The sequence below is a fragment of the Rhea americana genome, unplaced genomic scaffold (assembly GCF_003343005.1).
Source record: "Rhea americana isolate MKP2758 unplaced genomic scaffold, rheAme1 scaffold_2, whole genome shotgun sequence".
Lineage (NCBI taxonomy): Eukaryota > Metazoa > Chordata > Aves > Rheiformes > Rheidae > Rhea > Rhea americana.
This window is the reverse complement of record NW_028186149.1, coordinates 9,628,822-9,650,410: the sequence shown is the minus strand read 5'-3', so window position 1 is coordinate 9,650,410 and position 21,589 is coordinate 9,628,822. Positions and strand designations below refer to the sequence as shown.

The following is a 21,589-nucleotide window of genomic DNA, read 5'->3' as shown; positions in this document are numbered from 1 at the left end:
TTTTGTTTTGTATTTATATCTGTGACAAAAAAATGTTTCCTAGATRTCACTTAGTACAATGTTGTTTTTTAGCAGGACTTGTTTGCAATTTTTTCTTGRTTCAAAAATGAGTAGTATTCTAGCCAGTCTAGCAGAGTCTTACATAGAAGAAAACTAAAAGAAGTCGAAACAAAATGGGTAACTGTCCRGTATCCCAGGATAATGAAGCCTTAAGGAGTAAAGAAGCCTTAAGTTTTCTCTTCATCATGCTTCACAAGTCAGAGTAAGATTAAACCAGTATTTTCCCAAAATAGATGTGATATTCCACTAGTCAATGGTGCAGAGTTTGCTTTTTATGTCAGTAACTGCTGATGTCTGTAATGATCCTCTCTTGACTGTGTGTGTCATTTCTTAAAAAAAAAAAAAAAAAAAAAAAAAAGTTTTAATGGCTAAAAGAAAAAATACTCTAAAGGTCTGTTTTAGATTGGTCATACCTTTCTCTGGAAACCAGTCCGTTACAAATGCAGAACATACAGTTAATTTTCTTTACTAGCTTCACATAGTGCAGACTTCATAGCTAACAATTCAGTTTTCTGTGGTCTGAAATTCTTTGCCTTAGCTAATTCTCTCTGCTTCCTTTTATTTTTAATACTGCAGCAGTTGTTTTTAGTGTCAGAGAACTAATCCTACTGGTGTTTATCATGGTGACAAGTCTTTCAAGGTGACTCAGTTTCACAGATCGTATTAAAATGTTATTTACTTATTCCGATAGCGTTTGGCGGAATAATTYTGTAGATCACAAATGCTATTTGTTTAATGTTTTGTATCAGGCCTCCTTTTTTTCTCAGGCTTGTGGTCAGCCCTGTCTCGCCTCACATGCCTTTCCTTTGATTTTGCCTACAAACTGTCCTTGCCGCTCCATTGTCTTTGCTGTCCTGGGAACTTTGGTTCAGGGCTCTGCTGCTTCCTCTGTTCTTGCCTGTTAGACGGATCCCATAGTTTGCAGAAAAATTAAGGCAAAGCAAGCAAAAAATAAGTGACATTTTGTTTTTCTGTTAGTTCCCAGGCTTCCCTGCGCTATGAGTGGAAAACAGCAATCCAGAGAATGATAAATCCTGCATTAATAAATTATGCCGAGATGAATCCTGCAACAGCCATTATAAAGATTCCTAGGAAACTGATACCACGTTACATGACATATATATTATACACTATATTGAAATAATGTCTTTCATTTTCCATTATTTCAGAGCCATTTTGAGGGAAGACCTGGGTGGATATGTACAGTCACCGAAGTACATGGTTCTCAATGATGATTAACTATAACATTAGCCAACTTCATCTTTCCATTCCCTACTGAGACTTCGTTTAATATGTCCAGTTTAATTGTCAGTTTGGAAAATTTATTGCAGTTAACTATTTTTTAGCATTGCTTCTTAAGAAACAAAAATATTATTGGTGGCATGTGTTGAAGATCTAAGTTTTGTTACCCAATGCATTAGCTAGTTAAGGTCTTGGTGCCGATGTAACGAAGACATGGTGAAAGGAACCCACAGTAGCAATTAAAGTAGAGGGTTGGAAATAAAGTTCTGTTAGCAGTAGCTTCCCTCACTCAAGACTGAGTAAATGGAGTAGCTTGCAGTGTGGCAACTCAACCCTTATATACTGGGAACAGAGAATGTATTTAATATCAGTAAACAAAATCGAGTATTTTAGAAAGGTAATATAGGTGAAATTGTGGTGGTGTCATATCTGATATCTGAGAACCTCTTAAATCAGTATTTTTGGGCACACTCCCATAATATCTATAATACTCTAGTTGCTGATGCATTTAAGCTGGTGATGTGCCGGGGAGGCAGGAAGATCATTACTGAAGCRCTGTATAGCAAAAGTGAAAAAACAAGAGTTAGGCCACTTGCATGATCAAACAAGACACCAATGCCAAAACTGTGATTTCTAGGCCTAGCTCTTTCAAATCTRACGTTGAAATCCTAGCCCTTCAACTGTCTCTTCGCGTACACAGTTAAGCGTCTTTTACTCCCTTGAGCAATTTGTGGCAGCAGATATTCCCTAAACTTTCATCAGAGCAAATTTTTCGTAGAACTGTGCTTTGTGATACTGATTCGAAGAACTTGAAAACACTCTTCATATTCCGTATCTCAGAGTACTAGACCAATTTAAAAACATTGTGGTGCCAGGTGTTACCCTCCTTTTAATTGCTCGTTCCCAATTTTGCCTATTTACCTGAGAATATCTTTTCTTTTTCAATCAATATAATTAATCAACTATTTGATATCTAACAATTTACTCAGGCTCTACCCTCTTTTCCTAATGCATTGTCTGACAAATCTCAGTAAGATAAGTCTAGCAGTGAACTAATATCTTACAGACCTGGACAGTGGTTACAGATGTGCTTTCCTTTTTTATATAATTAAATTGTTTAAACATTAGCAAAATATAAGTTAYCTGAGTAAGTTTTATGTCATGCAGTGTTATGGCACAGATCATTCTTGCTTCTTTTCTCTTACATTCATTTTCTACAATCAAACTTTAAAAGTAGGTGCATGGTTTCATTACAGTACTCTAACATGCTAATTAAGGATATTTAGTTATATCCTCTGAAGCTGGCCTATTTGCTCTTTAAGTTTCAAATCCACTCCATTTATCATGTGCAGCTCATTCCTATCTCTCCTTTTAGTCCCATGTGTTTCTAAATCCCCCTTTCCTCCTGTATCATCAATCAAAATAATCCTGTATAATTGACAACTTTGTCAATAACTGGCRGTGGCAATTTACCAGAAAGCACAGTTTAATATCTTCCTTCTTTCAGTCTCCAGGAAGATAGATACACCTGATCTTTCTCCTCATTACTTCACATGTCTTATGCTCAATATTTTCCCTSTCATACTGCTTGTTTGCATATGTAAAACCTGAACCAGCTGAGTCCCCCCCTTTTTTTTTAATTCTAGCTTGCTATATTCCCTTCTTAATGTTTTTAGCCTTTTTCTCAGGAGGATAAATCATTGTCATATTAGCTATTGTAAAAATGTGCTTCTCTGTCTCTTTCTGGAAACAGTGCTTTACCTGCATGTGAAGCGTATCTTGGTTAGTATTCTCTGCTTCAAATGCAGCACCTTTTTAAAGTGCTGTTAATGTAAGCAAGATGAAATAAACAGTCAAAAGGCTGCTTAAGAAATGAAATACTTGCCTGAAAGACTCTGATAGTTCTCTAAGGTCCTGGGAATCCATGTCTTCCTGGTCCTTTGTATATCAGCTTCTCAAGCAATGTTTTTTTAGTGAGCCATAAAGAATTTCTTTCATCTATAAATATGGTATTTGTTTTTGTGTTGTCTCAGAAGCTGAGAAAGTTAGAGAGAGTTCATTTGATATGGAGACACCATGCCATCTTGCTGCAGCTTCAGGCTTAATTTTTGGAACATTGTTTAAATAACGTTTTGTTTTTTCACTGTCATTCTAATCTCAAAGACAAGTGGAAAGGGAAATATATTGAGTATCTAYCATTCAGTCGCTATAGAAACATGCTGTAAAGAGAACAGTTGGCCAGGGACTTCAGGGGAAAAGAGTGTTTAAATGAAAAGCAAAGGGTCAAAGCCTCATTTTGTGCTGCTGAGAAAAAGCAGACATCTGCATTAAGAGAATAACTGGGATTAAAAAGTGCAATTCTGGGGTAATTGCCTTTAAGTTGGTTTCCTTTTTTCTTTTACCTAGTATGAGTGGCATAGGAAGGGTTGCAGCGTGTTCTCTGGACAGTATTCATACCGTAATAAGTGTTGCAGAACAGTAGTGAAATAGGATGTGTTAAGACATAGGTTTTTTGTTTTGTTTTGTTTTGKTTTTTTTAAGCCCCTAATACATGTTAGGACATACTTGGTGCCCATTTCATAGAATCATAGAATTGGTAAGGTTGGAAGGGGCCTCTGGAGATATATCTGAAAGGGGCATTGGCAAGTTGAATTTTATAAAATAAGCTCTTTCTATGCAACTTTCTTKTACTGTTGTCCCTTTCAATAGCTTGTCTTAAAATCCACAAAGCTTTCTACCTCTTTTTGAATGCTCAGGGAGGTCTTGGGGTAAATTTGAAAGCAATAGCATCATGCACGCTCAGCTCAAGCAGCCTTTTGGCATCTCGAGGCCTTGAGCACACATGCCCTCTTGCTGCCCTCTCGCATTTGGTTTTGCTGCTGCTGTGCCCTCCGGCAGGACAAGGCTCTTTAGTGCCTTATCGTCTGCTGGGATTGTTTCTGCTCTTTAGTTGTCACATCAGTGGTGTTGCTAATGCTCGTCTCCTTCGATGATACTCTATTTTCTTGCTTATTCTGTTTCTTAGGCCCAACAGCACTTGGGAGATACATTCATTGTGGAAGGGGAAGAAAGATTTTCTTGTGATGTAATCTTTGCAGTCAGAGAGCAAACCTGTCCCTTCTAGGAGGCTCGTGTAGCAGCTCTGTGTAGTCTCTTGGCATTTGCCCTTTAATAAAATGTCTGCTTTTGTCTTCAGTAAATCTGACAGCAGTCAGCTAGCACATATGTGAGGTCATGTTCGTGCTATGAGGGAAGATTGCTATTAGCTACTCGAATGCACTTCTGAGCAGAGAATTTTCTTYAGTATTTTGGCTGATTCTTAGCTGCTTTTTTACAGTGGAAGTGCAGTCTGTTCCTGATAAACCTGATGGGTCTATGAGGCCTTTGGATTTTTTTTTTTTTTTGGGGGGGGGGGGGGGGGGGGCTGCTTTTTTACAGTGGAAGTGCAGTCTGTTCCTGATAAACCTGATGGGTCTATGAGGCCTTTGGATTTTTTTTTTTTTTGGGGGGGGGAGGGGTGGGACAACAGGGGACGACTACTGTTAAGCTCATCACTGGCTCAATATCAGTGCTAATACATAGAAGGGACCAACTAGGCAAATTACACTTGGCTAGTTTTACTTAATGAGGATGTCTGATTGTGCTTAGTCACTTCCTTACTGCATTCAGGTTCAGCTCCGAAAACCAGACTCAAGCTTTTGGTAAAATATTTTTGAAAGATAAGCAGCAGATTATAATGGTGTTCTTGGACTGATTCCTCKGTTTGCTGTGACATACCATCGAGAATAAAAAAAATATATATTTATTTAGGGTAGGCCAGGCAATATTCATGGCAAGAAAACAAATATGAAATTAGAGCATCTGAAAACACTAATATGAAGACAGTTGTCGTTAAGTTGTGTACGTATAGCAAGGCCAGTTTTTCAGTAGCCAAATGCCTGTGTGGGTAAGAGTAGAGAAGGTGTAAGATCTAATTAAACACAGCTTTCAGTAGTATAAATGTGTATAATCCTTAGCGAAAATAAATAAAGTGRATTTGTTAGTGGAGATGTTTGTATACCTGTATTTACACTCTTAAAGAGACAAAGACAAGAATATGCAGTGCCAGAGATTCCCCAAAGCCATTCTGATGATTTGATGGGGTTCCCATCACATGTTTGTTTTAAAAGTATTTTTTCTCTAATCTCACTGTAAGAATGAACCCCACAAGAAATAGAATTTTTTTCTGCATCATTGGTTGTATCACAGGGCTAGTAGGAAGAGTTCTGCTCAAGCCTTTTTTTAATGGAAAATGGAGTTTAACAGCCTTTTCTGTAGAAAACCCTTGTTTTTTCTGTGCCATTTTGAGTTCTGTCAAACACACACACAMAAAAAATACACAAAAACACTTTTTCCCCCATATAGAGTAAAAAACCAATCTGTAAACAAAGAACATTTCCATTCRGCTTTACTATGCAGCAGAAGCAGAAAAACTGATCCAGTTTGCAAAAAATAYTATTTTTCTGTGTAGCTTCCATTATAGATGACTGGAGCTAGATGACTGGAGCATTACATGTGACAGTGGTAGACAGAAAAGATCAGAATTGTGAGTTTGAAGTTGCTTAACCTTTGGGTTATTTAAAATCAAAGCAGAGGAGAGAAGGCTTTCAATCAGATGTCTGCCATGTTGACCCAATGCTGAGATATGATGGGATCACGTTGTGTTTATTGGGGAGTTTTAATCCCATATTTGTTACAGCTTTTCCAGTGCACTTAATCTAAAGGGAGAAAACAAGTGAAAAGAGCTTTATTATGACTGCTGTGAAATCAACTTCCGTGATTGCAATTATCAGTTAAGTAATTTGATGTCCTTTTGGGGGTGGAAGGGACAACAAGTGGTTATAACCACTTGTGCCTCAGAGAAGAAATCTCAGTAAGGAAACTGCTACCAGGATGGTAAAGATGGGCTGTGCTAACCCTGAGTGCTTGTCCTGTCATACAAGAAGCAGCTGTTTCCCGACAGAAGTCCTATTTTGAAGCAGCTGGTTCACAGATCACCTTTGAAATGGAAACTGTTTAGGGAAGACAGGAGTTGAATTTCGTGAGAAGTATTTTCCTTATTCAGTGGAAGAACTGAAGAGCTGCTTTGCTACTGGAGAACGGAACCACCTGAGGCCTGTGAGCTGCCCTGCTACTTCATGGTCTGCAGAGCGATAGCACCATATGGGGTAAGGTTTCATGACGACCATGTGAAGAAGGTGACACCAGGATACTGATCTAAAAGATACGGAAACAAGTTCAGAGAGGGTAAATGTAAGTTCACGCTCTTGGAAGAACCAATGTCTGATGCCCTTCTTCTTGTGCTGCACTTGCTGCATCTTTAAAAGGAGAACAGTGATATTTACTAAATGTGCAAATGGAAAGAGTAGCAGATTTTAGATGCCAGTAGTCCCAATATTAGGGTTTTAAGGTTCCAGGGATATTTTTGCAAGCAGTCCACTATGTAAGATGTCAAAATTAAATAGAATTGAGAAGAAAACCAAAATGATGTGCTGTCCTGGCATGGTGCTCATATTAGTGTCTGTACATTTTGCAGTTCTAAAGAAGTTAACCAAGAACCTCAGCTTCAGTTCAAGAGTTTTTGCAGAGGATTTTCTTCTCTTAATGTACTGTGGCAGATCTAGTTAACATATTATCAACCTATATATAGTTATGAAAGAAAATGATTCAAGCTCAGCTTCAACAAGCTCATCTAGCAAATGTTTGCATACTAAATTTGTTCCAGTAGTGGCACCACTAGTGGCACTAGTAATTGATCATGCTGTTTTCCTAATGCATCTGTTGCTGTGTGTGTCTTTTTGCCGAAGCTCCTGCCAGCTCGATCTTCAGACCTGGAGGTGATTGTCCTGTGTTTCTACCCATGATCACTGGTCATTTAGCTGCTATGTTAAAAATTCTTACTTGTTGCATCATATGCTGCATGTGATCAGCTGCATATGATTCGTGCTCACTTTAATGGACTGTTTCAATCTTCATCTGGAGCATAATTTTCTGAGGTGCCCAAGGTTTTACATGTCTAGGCTTATAAATTTGAGAAACTAATTTCTGTTTGTTTTCAGATCTCGGCTATTTCTAGGCTGGGTTTTAGGCTTTGTCTCACTGGTATCCAGAACTTGTTTGATTGGTACCTGAGCTTGCATAATAGGTGAAGTTCTCCTCCAGTCCAAAAGTAAAGATACTAAAACGTGATGGGGAGAAAAAGGGAATCATTTACGTTATCCAAAAGTCATTTGTTGGACTAACAACAATTCTGCTTGGTCTGTTGAAAAGTATTTGCTGTGTGTTCTGAACTCTGCTGGAGCAAAGCATGCTCGGAGTAGAGGACATGATGGGTTTGAGATGTTTGGTGGCACCTGCTCTGCTGTTTAGCACTGAAGTCAGAATGGGAAAAATCTGCCACAAGAATAATAGTTTTCTAGTCGTGTTTTCAAACAGTGTGTAAATCTAATAATTTGCAATGTCATTTCCCCAGTCTTTCACAGTTATTTTTTACTTATAATCTGTGAATCTATATGGCAAAAGGATATTACATAGGACCCTCTCAGGGGGGATCTGAACCTATTAAATGCCTATCTGAAGCTTTTCAGGAAAGAAAGATTCATCTTCTGAACTTGGATGGCCCTTGCATGGATATACATGTGTTATATATAAAGAACATCTACTGCTGCTGTTGTTGTATAGAAATGTGCAAGTTAAAATGCAGATTTAGGTGGAAAAGTTTGTGAACTGCTCATAACTGGTTCATCTGTTCTGCCTTCCTATCTCATTTAAGTACATTGCTTCTACAAAGACAGCTACAGATTGCCAGTATTTCTTTTTTTCTTTTGGTGGCTGAACTATTATCCTTCACAGCAAGTCAAGACTAACACTTTGTAATTGCTGTGAGAGGCTGGCACATCCCCTTGACACTCGAGTCAGCCAAGTGCAGCTCCAGGGGTCTCGTCTCATCTGCAGAGCTTCCTCCAGAGCGTTGCCACGTCTCCCGCAGGTTTCCCGATGCTGCGTTGGCAGCCTCAGTGGCGGAGCCTCCAGCCATCTCCGTGGCAGGAGCTACTGCCAGCAGTGTTTGTTGGAAGAAGTGAGAGTTTGCTCTGCAGGGCAAGGCAGCTGTGGACTTTATTAAAAATTGTTTCAAAATATGAGACACTTCTTTTTCTACATCAGAAAAGAAAGCTTTATAAGACTCTGATTAGGTGACAAATAGTGAACTCAGAGAAACGAGTTCAAATCATTGCCTTCTTCCATCTGTGAATTTTAGACCTAACCTCTTTGCTGTGTTAATTTCCACTGTTGAAGAAGTACAAATACCAAAAGGTGACGTTAAGATTTAAATGAAATCATTTAGGAATGGTAAAATCAGCCCTTCTTGAGTAACTTATTCTTTCTGTAGTGTAGTATGTGAGAGTGTAAAACAAATACTTTCTTTCCCTTTATTGTCCATGTGAACACGATTAAGCAGAAAAGATACCAATTTATGTTTCTTCCAAAATGATACACTTTCTCCACAAAGGAGCCTTTGATCTACTGTTAGATGCTTTGTTTGATGTGTGAGCCCACCGCTTTAGCGGATAAATTAAGCTGTGACTTTTTAGCTACAGGACAGAAGTGTGAGTGGCTGASCTGCGCTGATAGTAGTTGGCAGGCTTGGCAGCAGAGTTGCTGAGCTATTGAGACACTTGTGAACTTTGAGTTGGCAACTGGGGAGATAGCTATATTTAAGTATTTTAAAGAAGAGTTTGCCATAAAAAATATAGTGTGAACCACTCTTAGGGCCTAAGGCCTGCTGATTATCTTTGTGGCCAGTTTTGTGAAGGATAGACTCTTTTCCAAAGAAGGATGCCAAAAAAAGAAGACAACAAAAGCTTATATACTGGGTAAAGCAGTTTTGGTGTTTTGTTCTTTTCCTCCCAGTCCTTTCTGTTTATAAATGTTGCAAATTCTCATTCTAAATCAGGTGCAAGTTCTTGGAGATGCATGTTGCTCTGTACCTTGGGTAAAGCAAAGGCTCAGAGTCTCTAGTTGCCACTGTACTACAAACAAKAATAAGAGCATAATCAAGGTTGCATCTGTTTTGTGGTTATTCTGAACATTAGAGACTTGCAGCAATTATAATACCATTAAGTAGTAATGGAGAAAGATTTAAAAGYAGATCACGAGACTTCTGGAAGGAGGTGAAAATGTTGCTCAGTTTTCTTTAGTATCAGAGGTATTGCGTTCCTCTCTTTTATGGAAAAAGAACAAACTAAAATGATTTCCAGAATGCTGGGGCGTAGATCCAGGCCTATGTAGGGCCATATAAAAGACAGGTTTATGTGTGAGAGGTTAAACAGGAATCGAGACAGTCTCAAAAATTTAGTTTTCTGTGATTTTTGGAAGTCAAGGGTGCCCGGCTGTGTTTAGTAGTGAACAGAAATAAAAGTAACTGTGAAGTAAATCTTCTGTGTACTTCACTACACCTCTTACCATGGCATCTGACTGCTTTATGAATCTGTGCAGCCAAGGCTGGGGGAATCTGAGACGCTGGAGGTAGCTCTGGAYGGGCACCCCATCCGTTCTGCCAGTCACAGGGAGAGAAATCCCCTGCAGCAGTGTGCTGCAGCTCCCTGCAGCTAGTGACCTCTTAAATGGCTGCATGGAGAACATCAGTTAAAATTGTGACATTGAATTATGTACTTATCCCAAATTCCCACTTATGTATATCATATCGTAGCCTGTCATACTGATATGGTATTTATTAATTGCTTTGAAACCCCTTTAATATTACAAAATTAGAGGCAGAAAGAAACTTGCATCTCAGTAAAGATGAAAAGAACAGAGACTTCATTTCAGGGAGCAGGAAGAAGATGTGTGTGTGGCAACATCAGCCGGCCAGAATCCTGCCAGAGCGACACCGCCGTGCCGGGCAGTGAGGCGCAGAGGGCCCTCCAGCCCTGCAGATGGATCCGGCTGAGGTGTCAGAGCCTTCCGACTGCCTACAGTCGCTTACCTGTGTTAAGTAACCTCCTTTCAGCTGTTGAAACTTAGGAGCTCTTTTGTAGTTAACATGAGATTGCCRTATTAAATTCTCCTTGGCTCTCTTGCAAGCAAAGTAAAGGAGTAGGGTAGAGAYTTCAGTAAGGGCTTAGCATGGCGAGGACTCGGGGCTCTCTTGAATTCAGCTGGCATCCCTAAATGGGCTGGTTTTRTCCTGAGAGCGGTGCAGACAGAATCCCATGAGACCAAAAAAAACCCCATCAGGCCACCGTGACAAGCCAGTCCTCAGTGAGCCTGTCCCGACATAACAAACTCATAGCTGGTGATAAACGGCGCAGAGAAGAAGGAGGTCGCATATGTGAGGCAGAGTTAAGAAGGAATGAGTTGGCTGTGAGCTCCAGTAGGTTCAGAGAATAGTTTCCAGTGGGAAGTATGGAAAATCTGTCAATCAGTTCATCTAAAATTAAAGTAGTCAAAAAAACCCAAACCTGATTATTACTGTTTGGTCAGGAATTGCTCCGTGTGTGCATAGAGATGGGATGACAGCATGGTGGAGTTGGAAAAGCTGGAATGAGAGAGACTGGACGGGCTAAACCCTTTCAGCAGCRCAAGTTTGGAAATTGTGTCTGTGCTGCTGCAGCTCTTGATGCCTAAGTAACAGAAAATGCTTCTGCTGACCTGGGCAATGCTAAGAGCAGCGCCGAGTCGGGGTTTGCGCATACTGAGGGGCGTTCCTATAGAGCTCCACCGGTAACTCATTTTTGCAGCAAAATCACAGCTCTTGCAGTTTTACGACCATAATGTCTTTTCCTAAACAGATCGGACTGTGCTGGCAAAAAAAAGTTCTTCCGCTTTTATATTTGYCTATGCGAGCGTGAAAGGGTACACCGTAAGAAAAAATAACTGTGAAAGCTGTATGCGTTGGCACTACAGGAATGGATTTTATTGACGAGTGGCTTGAAAGCCTCTGAATAGGTAGCTATACCCCCACTGTGTATTTTTGCATAGATTTAATTAAACCCTTTTAGTTAGACTGTCGTAACATTTTTGCATTTTAAGGTCCTTATTTCCCACAAAGTGGCTTATTTCAGCTTAGTATGACCTTGCTTCTAACCTTTAAGAACTTTTAAACCAAAACCGCACATCCGTAGCCTCCTGTACAGACRCACCAAAGGTGCTTTAACTACTTTGGCTTATGCTGAAGAAAGTGCCTTTGCCCTGGCTGTAAGTCACCAGGCAGTGCTGACTTTGAGTTTCTCTTTGTGTAGCTACTTGTCCATTTGCACACTATTTTAAAACCTGCTCTAATTTGTCAAATGACACCAAGATACAGATACTCAGTACGGATCTTAGTTCAGAATAGAAGTTGTGGTGATGCTTATTTCGGGAGGCACAAATATAAAAAATGAGCTAACATTCGTTTATTAAAATTTTCTTTCTTTTGTAGCTTACAAGCATCAGTGTTTTTAAAGTCTTAAAGCTGCTGTACAAGTAGTAGAAAACCTGAAGAGGCTGAGAAGGTTCTCTGGTGCGTGTCTTGGGAGACGTGATTACAGTCAGATTGCTGCCTTTTGAAACATAGTTAGGAGGTATGGTCCGAAGAGATGAAAATTAACGGTTGAGGTCATTTATCAGCCGACGTCCTGTAGCACTGCTGCGGGCATGTGCTGCAGAAGTGGAGATGAGCCAAAGAGCAGCTGAGTCTGTGGTTGGATTTGAATCCAAAGTCACGATGGGACCTGCTGGGATGTCTAGGATCCTCCCCCAGAGCATTAATGAAAAATAGATGCCATCTGGAAGGGTTTTTGTGCCAAAGGATTGTGGTGCCATCTTTGTCTTTCAGTCCTCATCAATCACAAATGGCTTTTAAATAGATCTATATTTTACCTTTAATCAAATGATTTCATCTTCTCAGCTCCTAAGGACACTCTCTTTGACCTTTCAATAGCCTCTTTTGGAAACAGGACTTTTCTTTCTGATCAGAGGCATTTGTTGTGATGTATACTCTGATACTCTTCTTTTTCCTTTTCCTACACCAGTGTATTCCTCCCTTTTTCATGACTTTTCCAGTCCTTCCCTTACCACTATGTTTCTTTCCTCCCTTCTTGCCATAGGTATAAAGAACAGCTTTACCTTTTATATTTCTAAAACTTGGATGCCTAACTATGAAATTGTAGTGTATTGCGTTAAATTTTTTCCATCTGCTGGATTAAAAAAAGAAAAGGAAAAAAAAAGCTGTAATACTTTCACAGAGGCTGGGATTTTTGCATAGTCTTACCATGATTGTATGTTGAGTGTGTGAGTGCTTTTGAAACCAATTAAGTGTAAGTGAATAGTACATTCAGTACGGTAGCCACGACAAGTTATGTTGATGTGGAATCTATCTAGTTTGCATAGATTGCTCCCACATTTTTAATCCACCTCTCTCCAATTCAATATTAACTATCAGATTGGACTACCCGTTCCTCTTAGTGATGATAAAGCTGTCTTTATGCGGGTTATATTTTTGAAAGATATTTCTATTAYGTCCGTAAGAGTTAGAATCATTTACTGTTCAGTGCAAGTCTGGTAGCACAATACTTGGAGAGTTTTCTAGGCCAAAGAATCCCAGGGGTGCAGCCTGCGACTAGTCTGCTGTATAACAACACRGTAAAATAAAGGCAGTGTTTAAATCAAGTAATTGCCAGTGTATTAACTGTAATGTGTTTCATTTTATTTTTTTAAAAAAATCAGAAAACAATTCCTTCACGAGRATGTTTGTAGTGCATCATGTTGGAACTTAGAGAGCCCAGCTGAGGTTGTGCTTACACACCATACCCGTGCTTTAAATGGGGCTGTCTCTGTCTGGTGGCTGCAATGAATGGTACAGAGGAAGGAAAAGGGGGAGAGTTGTCGTAGTTTTATGGATGGGAAACTGAGACGCAGAAGTGTTGAAGTGGTCTGTAGCTGAGGTGGGAATTCACACGTGTATCTGGTATCTTCTACAGCATCCTTTCCATTTGACTTCCTTTTTAGTCCAGGCAGAATGGTTCACACTGTGGTAAGATTGTCTTTTAAGAATTTTTGAATAGCTTTAAAAAGTCTATCTTTAGGAGCATTCAAGAATATGAGAAACCATTACAGCAGAAGTATCTGACACAGAGTTGCCTGATGCCTGTGTAATGATAGGATGCAGAGCAGTAGAAATACTTAATATGGCATTTAAAAACATTTTTAGAGCAGTAGTAAGAATATGTCTATAGCAGATGTGGAAGGAAGTAGGATTAGGCTGATCTTTCATTAGCTAGTACTAAATCCATGTTGTCTCTAAAAGCTAAAATCCTGCTGGTGAAGTCGAGAGAGGTTCTTCAGTTGGATTTACTGTGGCTGCAGGGTACGTGATCAATTGGCATTTGTTTATTATTCCCTGGATCTGTCTGCCTGGCTTAAGGACWTGCAAACTCTGCCAGCGTAAGGCAGCTACTTTACCACCTCCAGCCGCTCAGGTCCATAGTCCTCCTCCTTACTGTGYGCTGGGGAAGTCCCTGGGGGCTGCGGAGGGGGAGGCAGTTGCRCTTTTGTTCCCCCCAGGCTGTGGAGTGGCAGTAAAGTCATTTGATAACCAATAATCAAATCTCAAAACATATTTTCCCCTGAAGGGTTCAGGATACAAGAGTAAAAGGCATGAAACAGTTGTGCCTTTAGGTCAGCTGTGCTCCTTCCCATCTTCGCCTGGGCTGTGCAGCATCCCCTCCCTGCTCCCTTCTTATCTTGGAACAACAAAAACTGTAATTCTGCTGATGGAGGGATCCTGCAGGGATCCTGCAGGGCTGGGAAATGGGATCTGCCCCAGTGGCAGTTTCAGGTTGAGCTCCTGTATGGCCTTAGAGCAGTTTAGCTGAGCTGCAGTGTGGAGGAGGCTGGGTGCACCCCACGCGTGATGCTCCATCAGGTCACTTGAAAATGGGTGTTTTGAGACGGTGACACATAAACAAGTGAAATGAGATCGGTCTGAGGAGATCGTGTATCTGTACACAGAGCTCTTGCACTAAACTGAGCTAAACTCCAAAGGTTTCTGCTTGCTGAATTTAAAGGCTCATACTGTTATTAACACCACTGAAAACATGGTGTTAAACCATGTTAAACATAAACATAATCTTTTTTTTAGTTCTCAGTGGCATTCATAAATMAAAGTGACTTGACTTGATGAACTACAGAAGGGTTAAGCTTAGCTTTTCCATGACAAAGGTCTGTGTGTTATTTTTCTCTTATTTTGTGAAAAACATATGTAATAGTGTGGGGCTGATTGCATTCAGTAATTATTGTTAATAATTTATTTTTATTAAGCATATTTCCAATAGAAAACAAACTTCAGACATAATTTCAGACTAAGAGCAATTCACCATCTGATTTATCGTAAAATTCCTGCTGCACGCTTAAATGCTAGGAGTATGGTGGCCAAAAGCTGTATGAAAGCCTATTGCTTATTGGTATTTTTTAACCTATATCTCAACACTAATTATAATCTTAAATATTTAATTTATGTGGATATATAAATACCAAATTGTTTTTCCTCACACTGAAAAAGAACTTTGAAGAGCTTAAGATCCTTAAGGAATCTTTTAACAAGCAATATGTTTCAGTTTGAAAATTCTGTCTTCCCTCATGTTACTRTTTTTTTTCTAGGATAAGATTTGGCTTATTGTAGTTCAATAACAAATAATTAAATTGTTTTCTTAATTTTAACTCTTCTTTGAATAGATGAATTTTTCTTCAAATAACAAGCAGGAGTAGCTGTGGATACTGTATCATCTTTTATTAGTGAGGCAAAGTTTGAATCACACAATATGCAAAAAAAGAGTAAAAATATATTTGTGCAAAAGAGTCATCAAGCTGCTGAAATATTATTTGAAAAAGAGGCATGTGCACATTAGGAACAAGATAACATTAATTTATATTCCTGCTTGTTAGAAAAAGTAAAAAAAAAAAGTTACTAGTAGGAATGATTATATGATTTATTTCATTTGGTGCTTTTATTAGACTTACAGGAAAATGTACTTATTACCAACTTTTACCACCTCTTGTAAGAAATTTGCATTTTAATAGGACAGAGTACTTAAAAAGTCAGAGGGCGAGCTGTATAGAGGTAATTTCTCAGCATCACTGTTCTCATAAGCAAATGAAGACTGACAGCTCCTAAGAGCAGCCAGTGCTTTACTGAAGAAGAATATAAGCTATGGTAAACAAAAATAAATCCAGGCCCGCAGGGCCTAATGAAAAAATAATCCTCTTGAGAGGAAAGATCATTATGCACCACCATAGTAAAGTTGCCATCTACTCTCCTGACAGTTCTGGAGCTGCTGGACTCCAGGATTTATGTCCACGTGTGTTGAATCAGGCTGCATATTTCCTCGGTACTGTCAGGGAAACCTGATCTGCCCTATAATCTTTCTTACTTTTTGGTTGTTAAAATATCAGTGCTATGCATAATTTAAGCGGGGTTGTATAGCTCTCTTCTAACGCATGAGGATAACAGGACAGATCACAGTAATATTTCCTGATTGCCAAATGAAAGGTAAGGGAGTTGCAGTTTCATTAAAATGCTGCGAAGATGGGCTGTAGCTGCTGCGAGGGACGGTCCTCTTCTCCCTTGCGTGACCGCGTGCTCGTACCCCCTCGCTTTTGTCGGGGGGCTAGAGAAGGGGCRGCTGCACAAGCTGCAGCAGCTAACACAATCAGCGTGGAGTTGTGTGATTTTTGTAAGGAATAGAGGGAAAAGAACCTTAGGTTAAATTTGATACAGCTAGAACTGCCTCTCCAGCATCTCAGTTTAAGAAGCAAAGGCAAACATTTCTTGGTTAAGCAAAATATCTCTTAGCAAATTAATAGTGGGAACTTAAATATGTATAAACATATTTAAACAGTAAGAGTTTGAATATACTTGTCATTGTAGAAATTGAACGTTGATTATATGCATATTGAGAGAATGACACTTCTCTTCCTTGCCTGAAATCTCTATCAGAGAGCCTCTTAATAGTATTTCAGCTTCCAGCTAACCTTCCAGAGCACKTCTGCACATTTCTACCGCCAGCTGTACAGTTAGGATAAAATAGATGCTGAATAGCAGCGAACACTTGTAAAATTGCATCTCTCAAATCACACTAGGAATTTTTTCTACTGCTTCCCTTGGCTTCCAGTAGCTTTCAGCTTGGTACTGATTTGAAGGTATTTAGCCATTTTGAGCATACTAGTTTGTCTTTTGTTTTATTCATGTTAATAATGATGTCTGAGCAAACGTCAAGAGGGAAGAGCTTTTTAAAGTAAAATTTCAGACACTGAATTTTAATGTTTACCCTACAATCTCCATCATACTTAAACAATCTGTGTAGTTTTTGCAGTTGCAAATGTTAAAAGTATCTGTAACACTATCATAGTGTTACACTATGTAACACTAGTGTTTCACAAGGGAGAAAAAATATTTGAGCAGACCTAAACTGCAAGTAGTATTTACATGTAGTTTGACAGACAACAGTAAACTAGACTTTATTATAAATACTAGTATCTAAGTGGACCTTGTTGCATGTAATAATTATTGAATTCTAATTAAATTTCTCTCCAGTGCAAGGCATGGATTTGTTTTAAATGCATTATTCATAAAAAAAATAATTGTTGTTGTAATTGCTCTAAAAAGGTGTTGTAAAACATGGAAGTCTTAAAAGTTGAATCAGGAGTTGTAATGCTAAGGCAGGTAGCGAGYAACATGAGCCAAGAATGTAAAAAAGCAAGACACTGCATTGATCTAGGTGACTCTTGCTGGCTCAGTCAAGAATCTCAGAAGACTAGAGCTGAGATCATGCAATGTGTGGTTTTAAGTTAGACAGGCCCTGCTAATATATCTGCTTCTTCAGCTTGATTACACTGTTGTAGATAATTTTCCCTACACTGTTCTTTATTAAGTGAAAAAAACACTAAAATAGTTATTGGGCTTGAGAAAAGCAGCAGATAAGGCAAGATCCATTTATTTTTTCAGGTTTTATTTCAACCTGAGATGCTAATCCAGGTGGTTACTAGGAAGAATATCCTAGCTCAGACTGACTTCCATGGCATAGCTGGCAGTGTCTTTGCAGAGAGGGATGCACTCTTTTATTGGAAGTGAGAGTCTAGTATATCTGGCATCTTGCATGTGATCCTACCTWAAAAAAGGAATTCTACAGTACCATCTTTCAGACTTCCTACAGCACGTAGAAAAACTTTGGATAATCTTATTGCTTCCATGTAACACTCTGCCAGTATTTATCCAGGTGAAGCATCAAGGGTTGAAAAGGTTGCATTTCATCCAGAACTCCTCAAAGAAAACAACCCATATGCTGCCAAATTTCTTAGGTTACACAAACAAATTAAAGACAAATACAGTTGTTATTCTACTCCCTAAAGTATCAGGGCTCTCAACTGTATTATATGAAAAGGAGAAAAGAAAAATACTTAGGAGGTAGGTGGAGACACTTGTAAGCAGCCCAGCTTTTGCATTACAAGACTGTGTAAAAGCTATAAACAGCACACATTTCTATTACCCATAAACATACTATTTAGCTTTTAAAAGTATATCATGAGCTGGAACACTACGCTTTTAACCTCTGTATTTATTCTTTGTTTTTAAATCAAGATTCACTAATTTGAACTCCTTGTCACAGAACGTGATGCAATGCAATGACAATGCATTGTTTACAATACTCAGCCTGGATGGTTCTGTGTCACTCTACTATAGCTGAAGAAAGCCTCAAGTACAAAAAAACGCACTGTTCTCCTGATACAAATTAGCTTATCAAGTAAACAACAAAACAGAGAACTTTGACCCTGTTATACTAGAACGTAAGGTACTGGATTAACACTCCAGACTTGTAATTAATCACAATATGTCTCATCCTCTTTATTTTAGCTGAGCGGGCTACTCTTCTAATTTAAACCAGCAGCTGTCCAATATTAATACTTACCAGTTAGTGATGATTCTTGTGCAGCTGTCTGCTTAGATGCCTGTCTTGCAATTCTAAACATTTCAAAAGTAGATTTCATAAATATTCAGAAACATCCTTAAGCCTGAAATACTTTTATTTGTGTGAATATTAAAAAAAATACAGAACAAGTTATTTAAGAACTGAAAAACATACCCTACACTACTTATGCTATTTTCTCATGCAAAAAATACAGAACAGTACTTATTATGGTTCCTTTCAAGACATCCATGAAGCACTTCATAATAAGTGATTACAGTCATCACAATTGTAYAGCTTTACTTAGAGAAACAAGAATCACAAAGGTGTCATGCACATACCAAATTTATTTTAAGGTGATACAAATTAATCCAAGTTTGGTACCACTTCTCAGATAAAACTTGTGTACCACAGAACTACTACAGTAAGAAGACACATATTTATACCACTTAATTTATTTCAATTGCTACCATGCTTTAAGCCTGCATATAAACTGAAACCATCGATTGTTCAACAGACAGGAATTTATTTTGTATATGATATCTTGTTCCTCTGCTACAATTCCTTTTGTTCCAATGAATTAAATATTGAGAAGCCATATATCCTCATCAATATCCAAAGAAGTTCCTCTCTGGAGTTTTCATTAATGCCAGCACACCATGAAGTATTTCTTCTCCTTTTAAAACAACTGTAACTCAAACCAAACTGAGTTTTTTCTTGCTATCAAGAGCCAAACTTGGAACTTCTCTCCAAAGACAGGCATAATATGTCATTTTCAAAAAGGAYTGTCTTCAGACTAGTGCTATAAGCTGCAGACTAGTCCCCTGACCTGCTTTCCAAAATGTAACAGAAAAGTGTACTAATACGTATTCAGACAAAGAAAAATAAGATAGAAATTTAATCTAAAATCTATAGTCTCTAAACAAACTTAGTTTAATATGGTTTTATTGTTCATAAAAGGTACTCCCTTTTTCAGTTTGCACTACAGATGGACAGGAATGGACTTCAACACCGATTCTTCAGTTATCTATAAATCTGTAAAAATTTAGAAAACTGAAGACAAACAAAGCCCAGCTAACTTTTTTTTTTTTTTTTTTAATATAGTGTTACTGGACTTTGAAACCACGAGTATCATCAGTAGGGATGGTAACGAGGCCCTGGGTTGTAGCCATATTGTCCATAGTGGGAAGAGTAAGATTGTCCTTGTCTGTGTTGCTGGTAATTATTACCCCAACTTCTTTCTGGCCTCTGATTAGATCTATGGTCACCTTGCCAGTTGTATCTGTCCCCTCTAAAATATCTGCCATCTTGAAACCTGTAATGAGAAGTGTCACAAAGTTTTGCACAAACATGAGATTTTAAAAGATGAAGAGATAACGAACTCTTAAATGTTATCACAAGAACTGTCATGCAACTATTTATACACTCAATTATGTATTGTCTTTACAACGAACTGATAAAAATGTATCTACAGTCATCTGAGATATTCATTTATTTCTTGCTACTACCCAACACATCATTTATTGAGCAACAGAAGGCAGAGTGTTTGCTAATACAAGATATTCACAACGTATTAGATGATCTCCTGGAACTCTGAATAAAGACTCCAACAGACCATACCTAGAAAGCTGTCAGATGGTACAGCTGTAGACAGTCAGATCCAAGCCAGTTTCAATCTAGTAGCTTCACGGCACTAGGCTGAAAGCTGTGGCAAAGCAGGCCTATGTACAACTTTAGCTACTGAACAGCCTTAAATTCTTTGAATTTGCATATTCCTTAAAATACATGCTACCATTGCTTCATGGTCTCTTATCGATTACCATATTCAAGAGAGTGTGAGTATGTAACTCAGATGATACGCTCAAGGAGTCGCTTATGGTATTTAGTCTTTGTTCAGGCTAGACTGTGTATTTTACCATGGATAGATAGCAGCATTGCTGTCCACATATATTTGTGAATTACCAATATTTGTATAAATAAATAAATAAATAAATAAAGCAGTACCGGTCTCTGTTTCTCTGATTACCACCCGATCTATTTCTCCATTCTTCAACTATAGGAGGTGGATCTGTAGGGCGTTTCAGGTACTCTTGGTATTCCTTATCATCTAGCGTAAACCGATRAGCAAACATTTTTTCGTAATTCACGGGCACGTCAACTGAAGAAGCCATTCTGAAAATTTTAAACATGAATACAATGGAAGTGGCTTTAACAGTGTATGAAGTTACTAAAATCCACTTAGCGCAAATCAAGAATAATGAAAAGTTATCTTTGATTAACACAATAGTTGAGTTTTGAGCTGACAATATAGATGTCTGACTCTTAAATTTGATGATCTAAGACTGTAAATACAAACAAAGTGCCCTTCACTGTCTCAGTTTTCCTGAATAGGTTATCTCTGACGGAAAGCAATTCAAATTCTTAGTGTGTCCAGTCTTTGATGTCTGTATTGAAAATACCACTGATCTGTCTAAACACTGGGTGCATTTTTGAGGGACTCTATCCACACTGGAGAAATTAGACTGAAACAACTAATAGCTAATGTGATCAGGCATTACATAGCAGGGCCTCCCAGTCAGTTTTGACAGACCTCAGTCACATGAGGTGAACTGAGGCAAAAAGAAATGGGACATTTCTGTGTTTATGATTACTAACAGAATTAGGAAAAAAAAATCCTTCAGCATGTGCTCCCAGTGCACTCCCAACCTCTTCTGGACAGCAAAAACAACACTGCAGCTGGCCTGAAAAGTTTGCRAGGCAGAATCTCACGTGAACCCTACAGACATACATAGCCAACAAAGCAAAATAATTAATTTATTCAAAACTTACGTGCTAATGACTTTATGCAGAGAAAGGTTAGCATCTAAGACAATGCTACGTTATCTCATAGGGGGCTGGTGTTGAGGATCTTACAGTCTCCCTGTCTCGCTACCTGTATGCATTTGTCCTTCAGAGGCTGCTGCCATCCAGTACTGTGTACGAGCAAAAGCTTCGCCCTAACAGCAAACGCTGAGAAAAGCTCTGCGGCTCCCGCTTCAACAAGCCCTGGCCAGTGCTCCGGGCTGCCCCTCCGCCCCGCAGGCAGGACGGGCGCGGCCCCTGCGCGCCGGACGCACGACACCGGCCCCCTCCTCCCCTGCGCCCGACCCGCGCTCTCACCCCGGGGCCGCCGGGCAGCAGCGCCGGGCCCGCTGCCCCCCGCGGCAGGAGCTGCGCGCGCGGAGCGGGGGGGGAGAGCGGGGCTCGCTCCCGGCGCCCTCCTCCTCCTCCTCCTCCCGCTCGGCCACCCCGCCGCCGCCGCCGCCCTC

At 39.3% G+C, this 21,589-nt stretch overlaps 1 protein-coding gene across 3 annotated transcripts; it reads right to left on the bottom strand.

The window, feature by feature from the left end:
• Nucleotides 1-18,610: 18,610 nt before the first annotated feature.
• Nucleotides 18,611-21,578, bottom strand: RAMAC (RNA guanine-7 methyltransferase activating subunit). Of its 3 annotated transcripts, none has more exons than XM_085303464.1 (3): nt 21,569-21,578; nt 20,286-20,453; nt 18,611-19,596 (listed from the first exon to the last, which is right to left on the bottom strand). In XM_085303464.1, exons 2-3 carry the CDS (start codon nt 20,450-20,452, stop codon nt 19,416-19,418), a joined length of 348 nt encoding a protein of 115 aa, XP_085159590.1. In that variant the 5' UTR covers nt 20,453; nt 21,569-21,578; the 3' UTR covers nt 18,611-19,415. The 3 variants fall into 3 exon arrangements, with proteins under 3 accessions (XP_085159590.1, XP_085159589.1, XP_085159588.1); XM_085303463.1 differs by lacking the exon at nt 21,569-21,578 and adding an exon at nt 21,111-21,328; XM_085303462.1 differs by lacking the exon at nt 21,569-21,578 and having other exon boundaries at nt 20,286-20,485.
• Nucleotides 21,579-21,589: the final 11 nt, after the last annotated feature.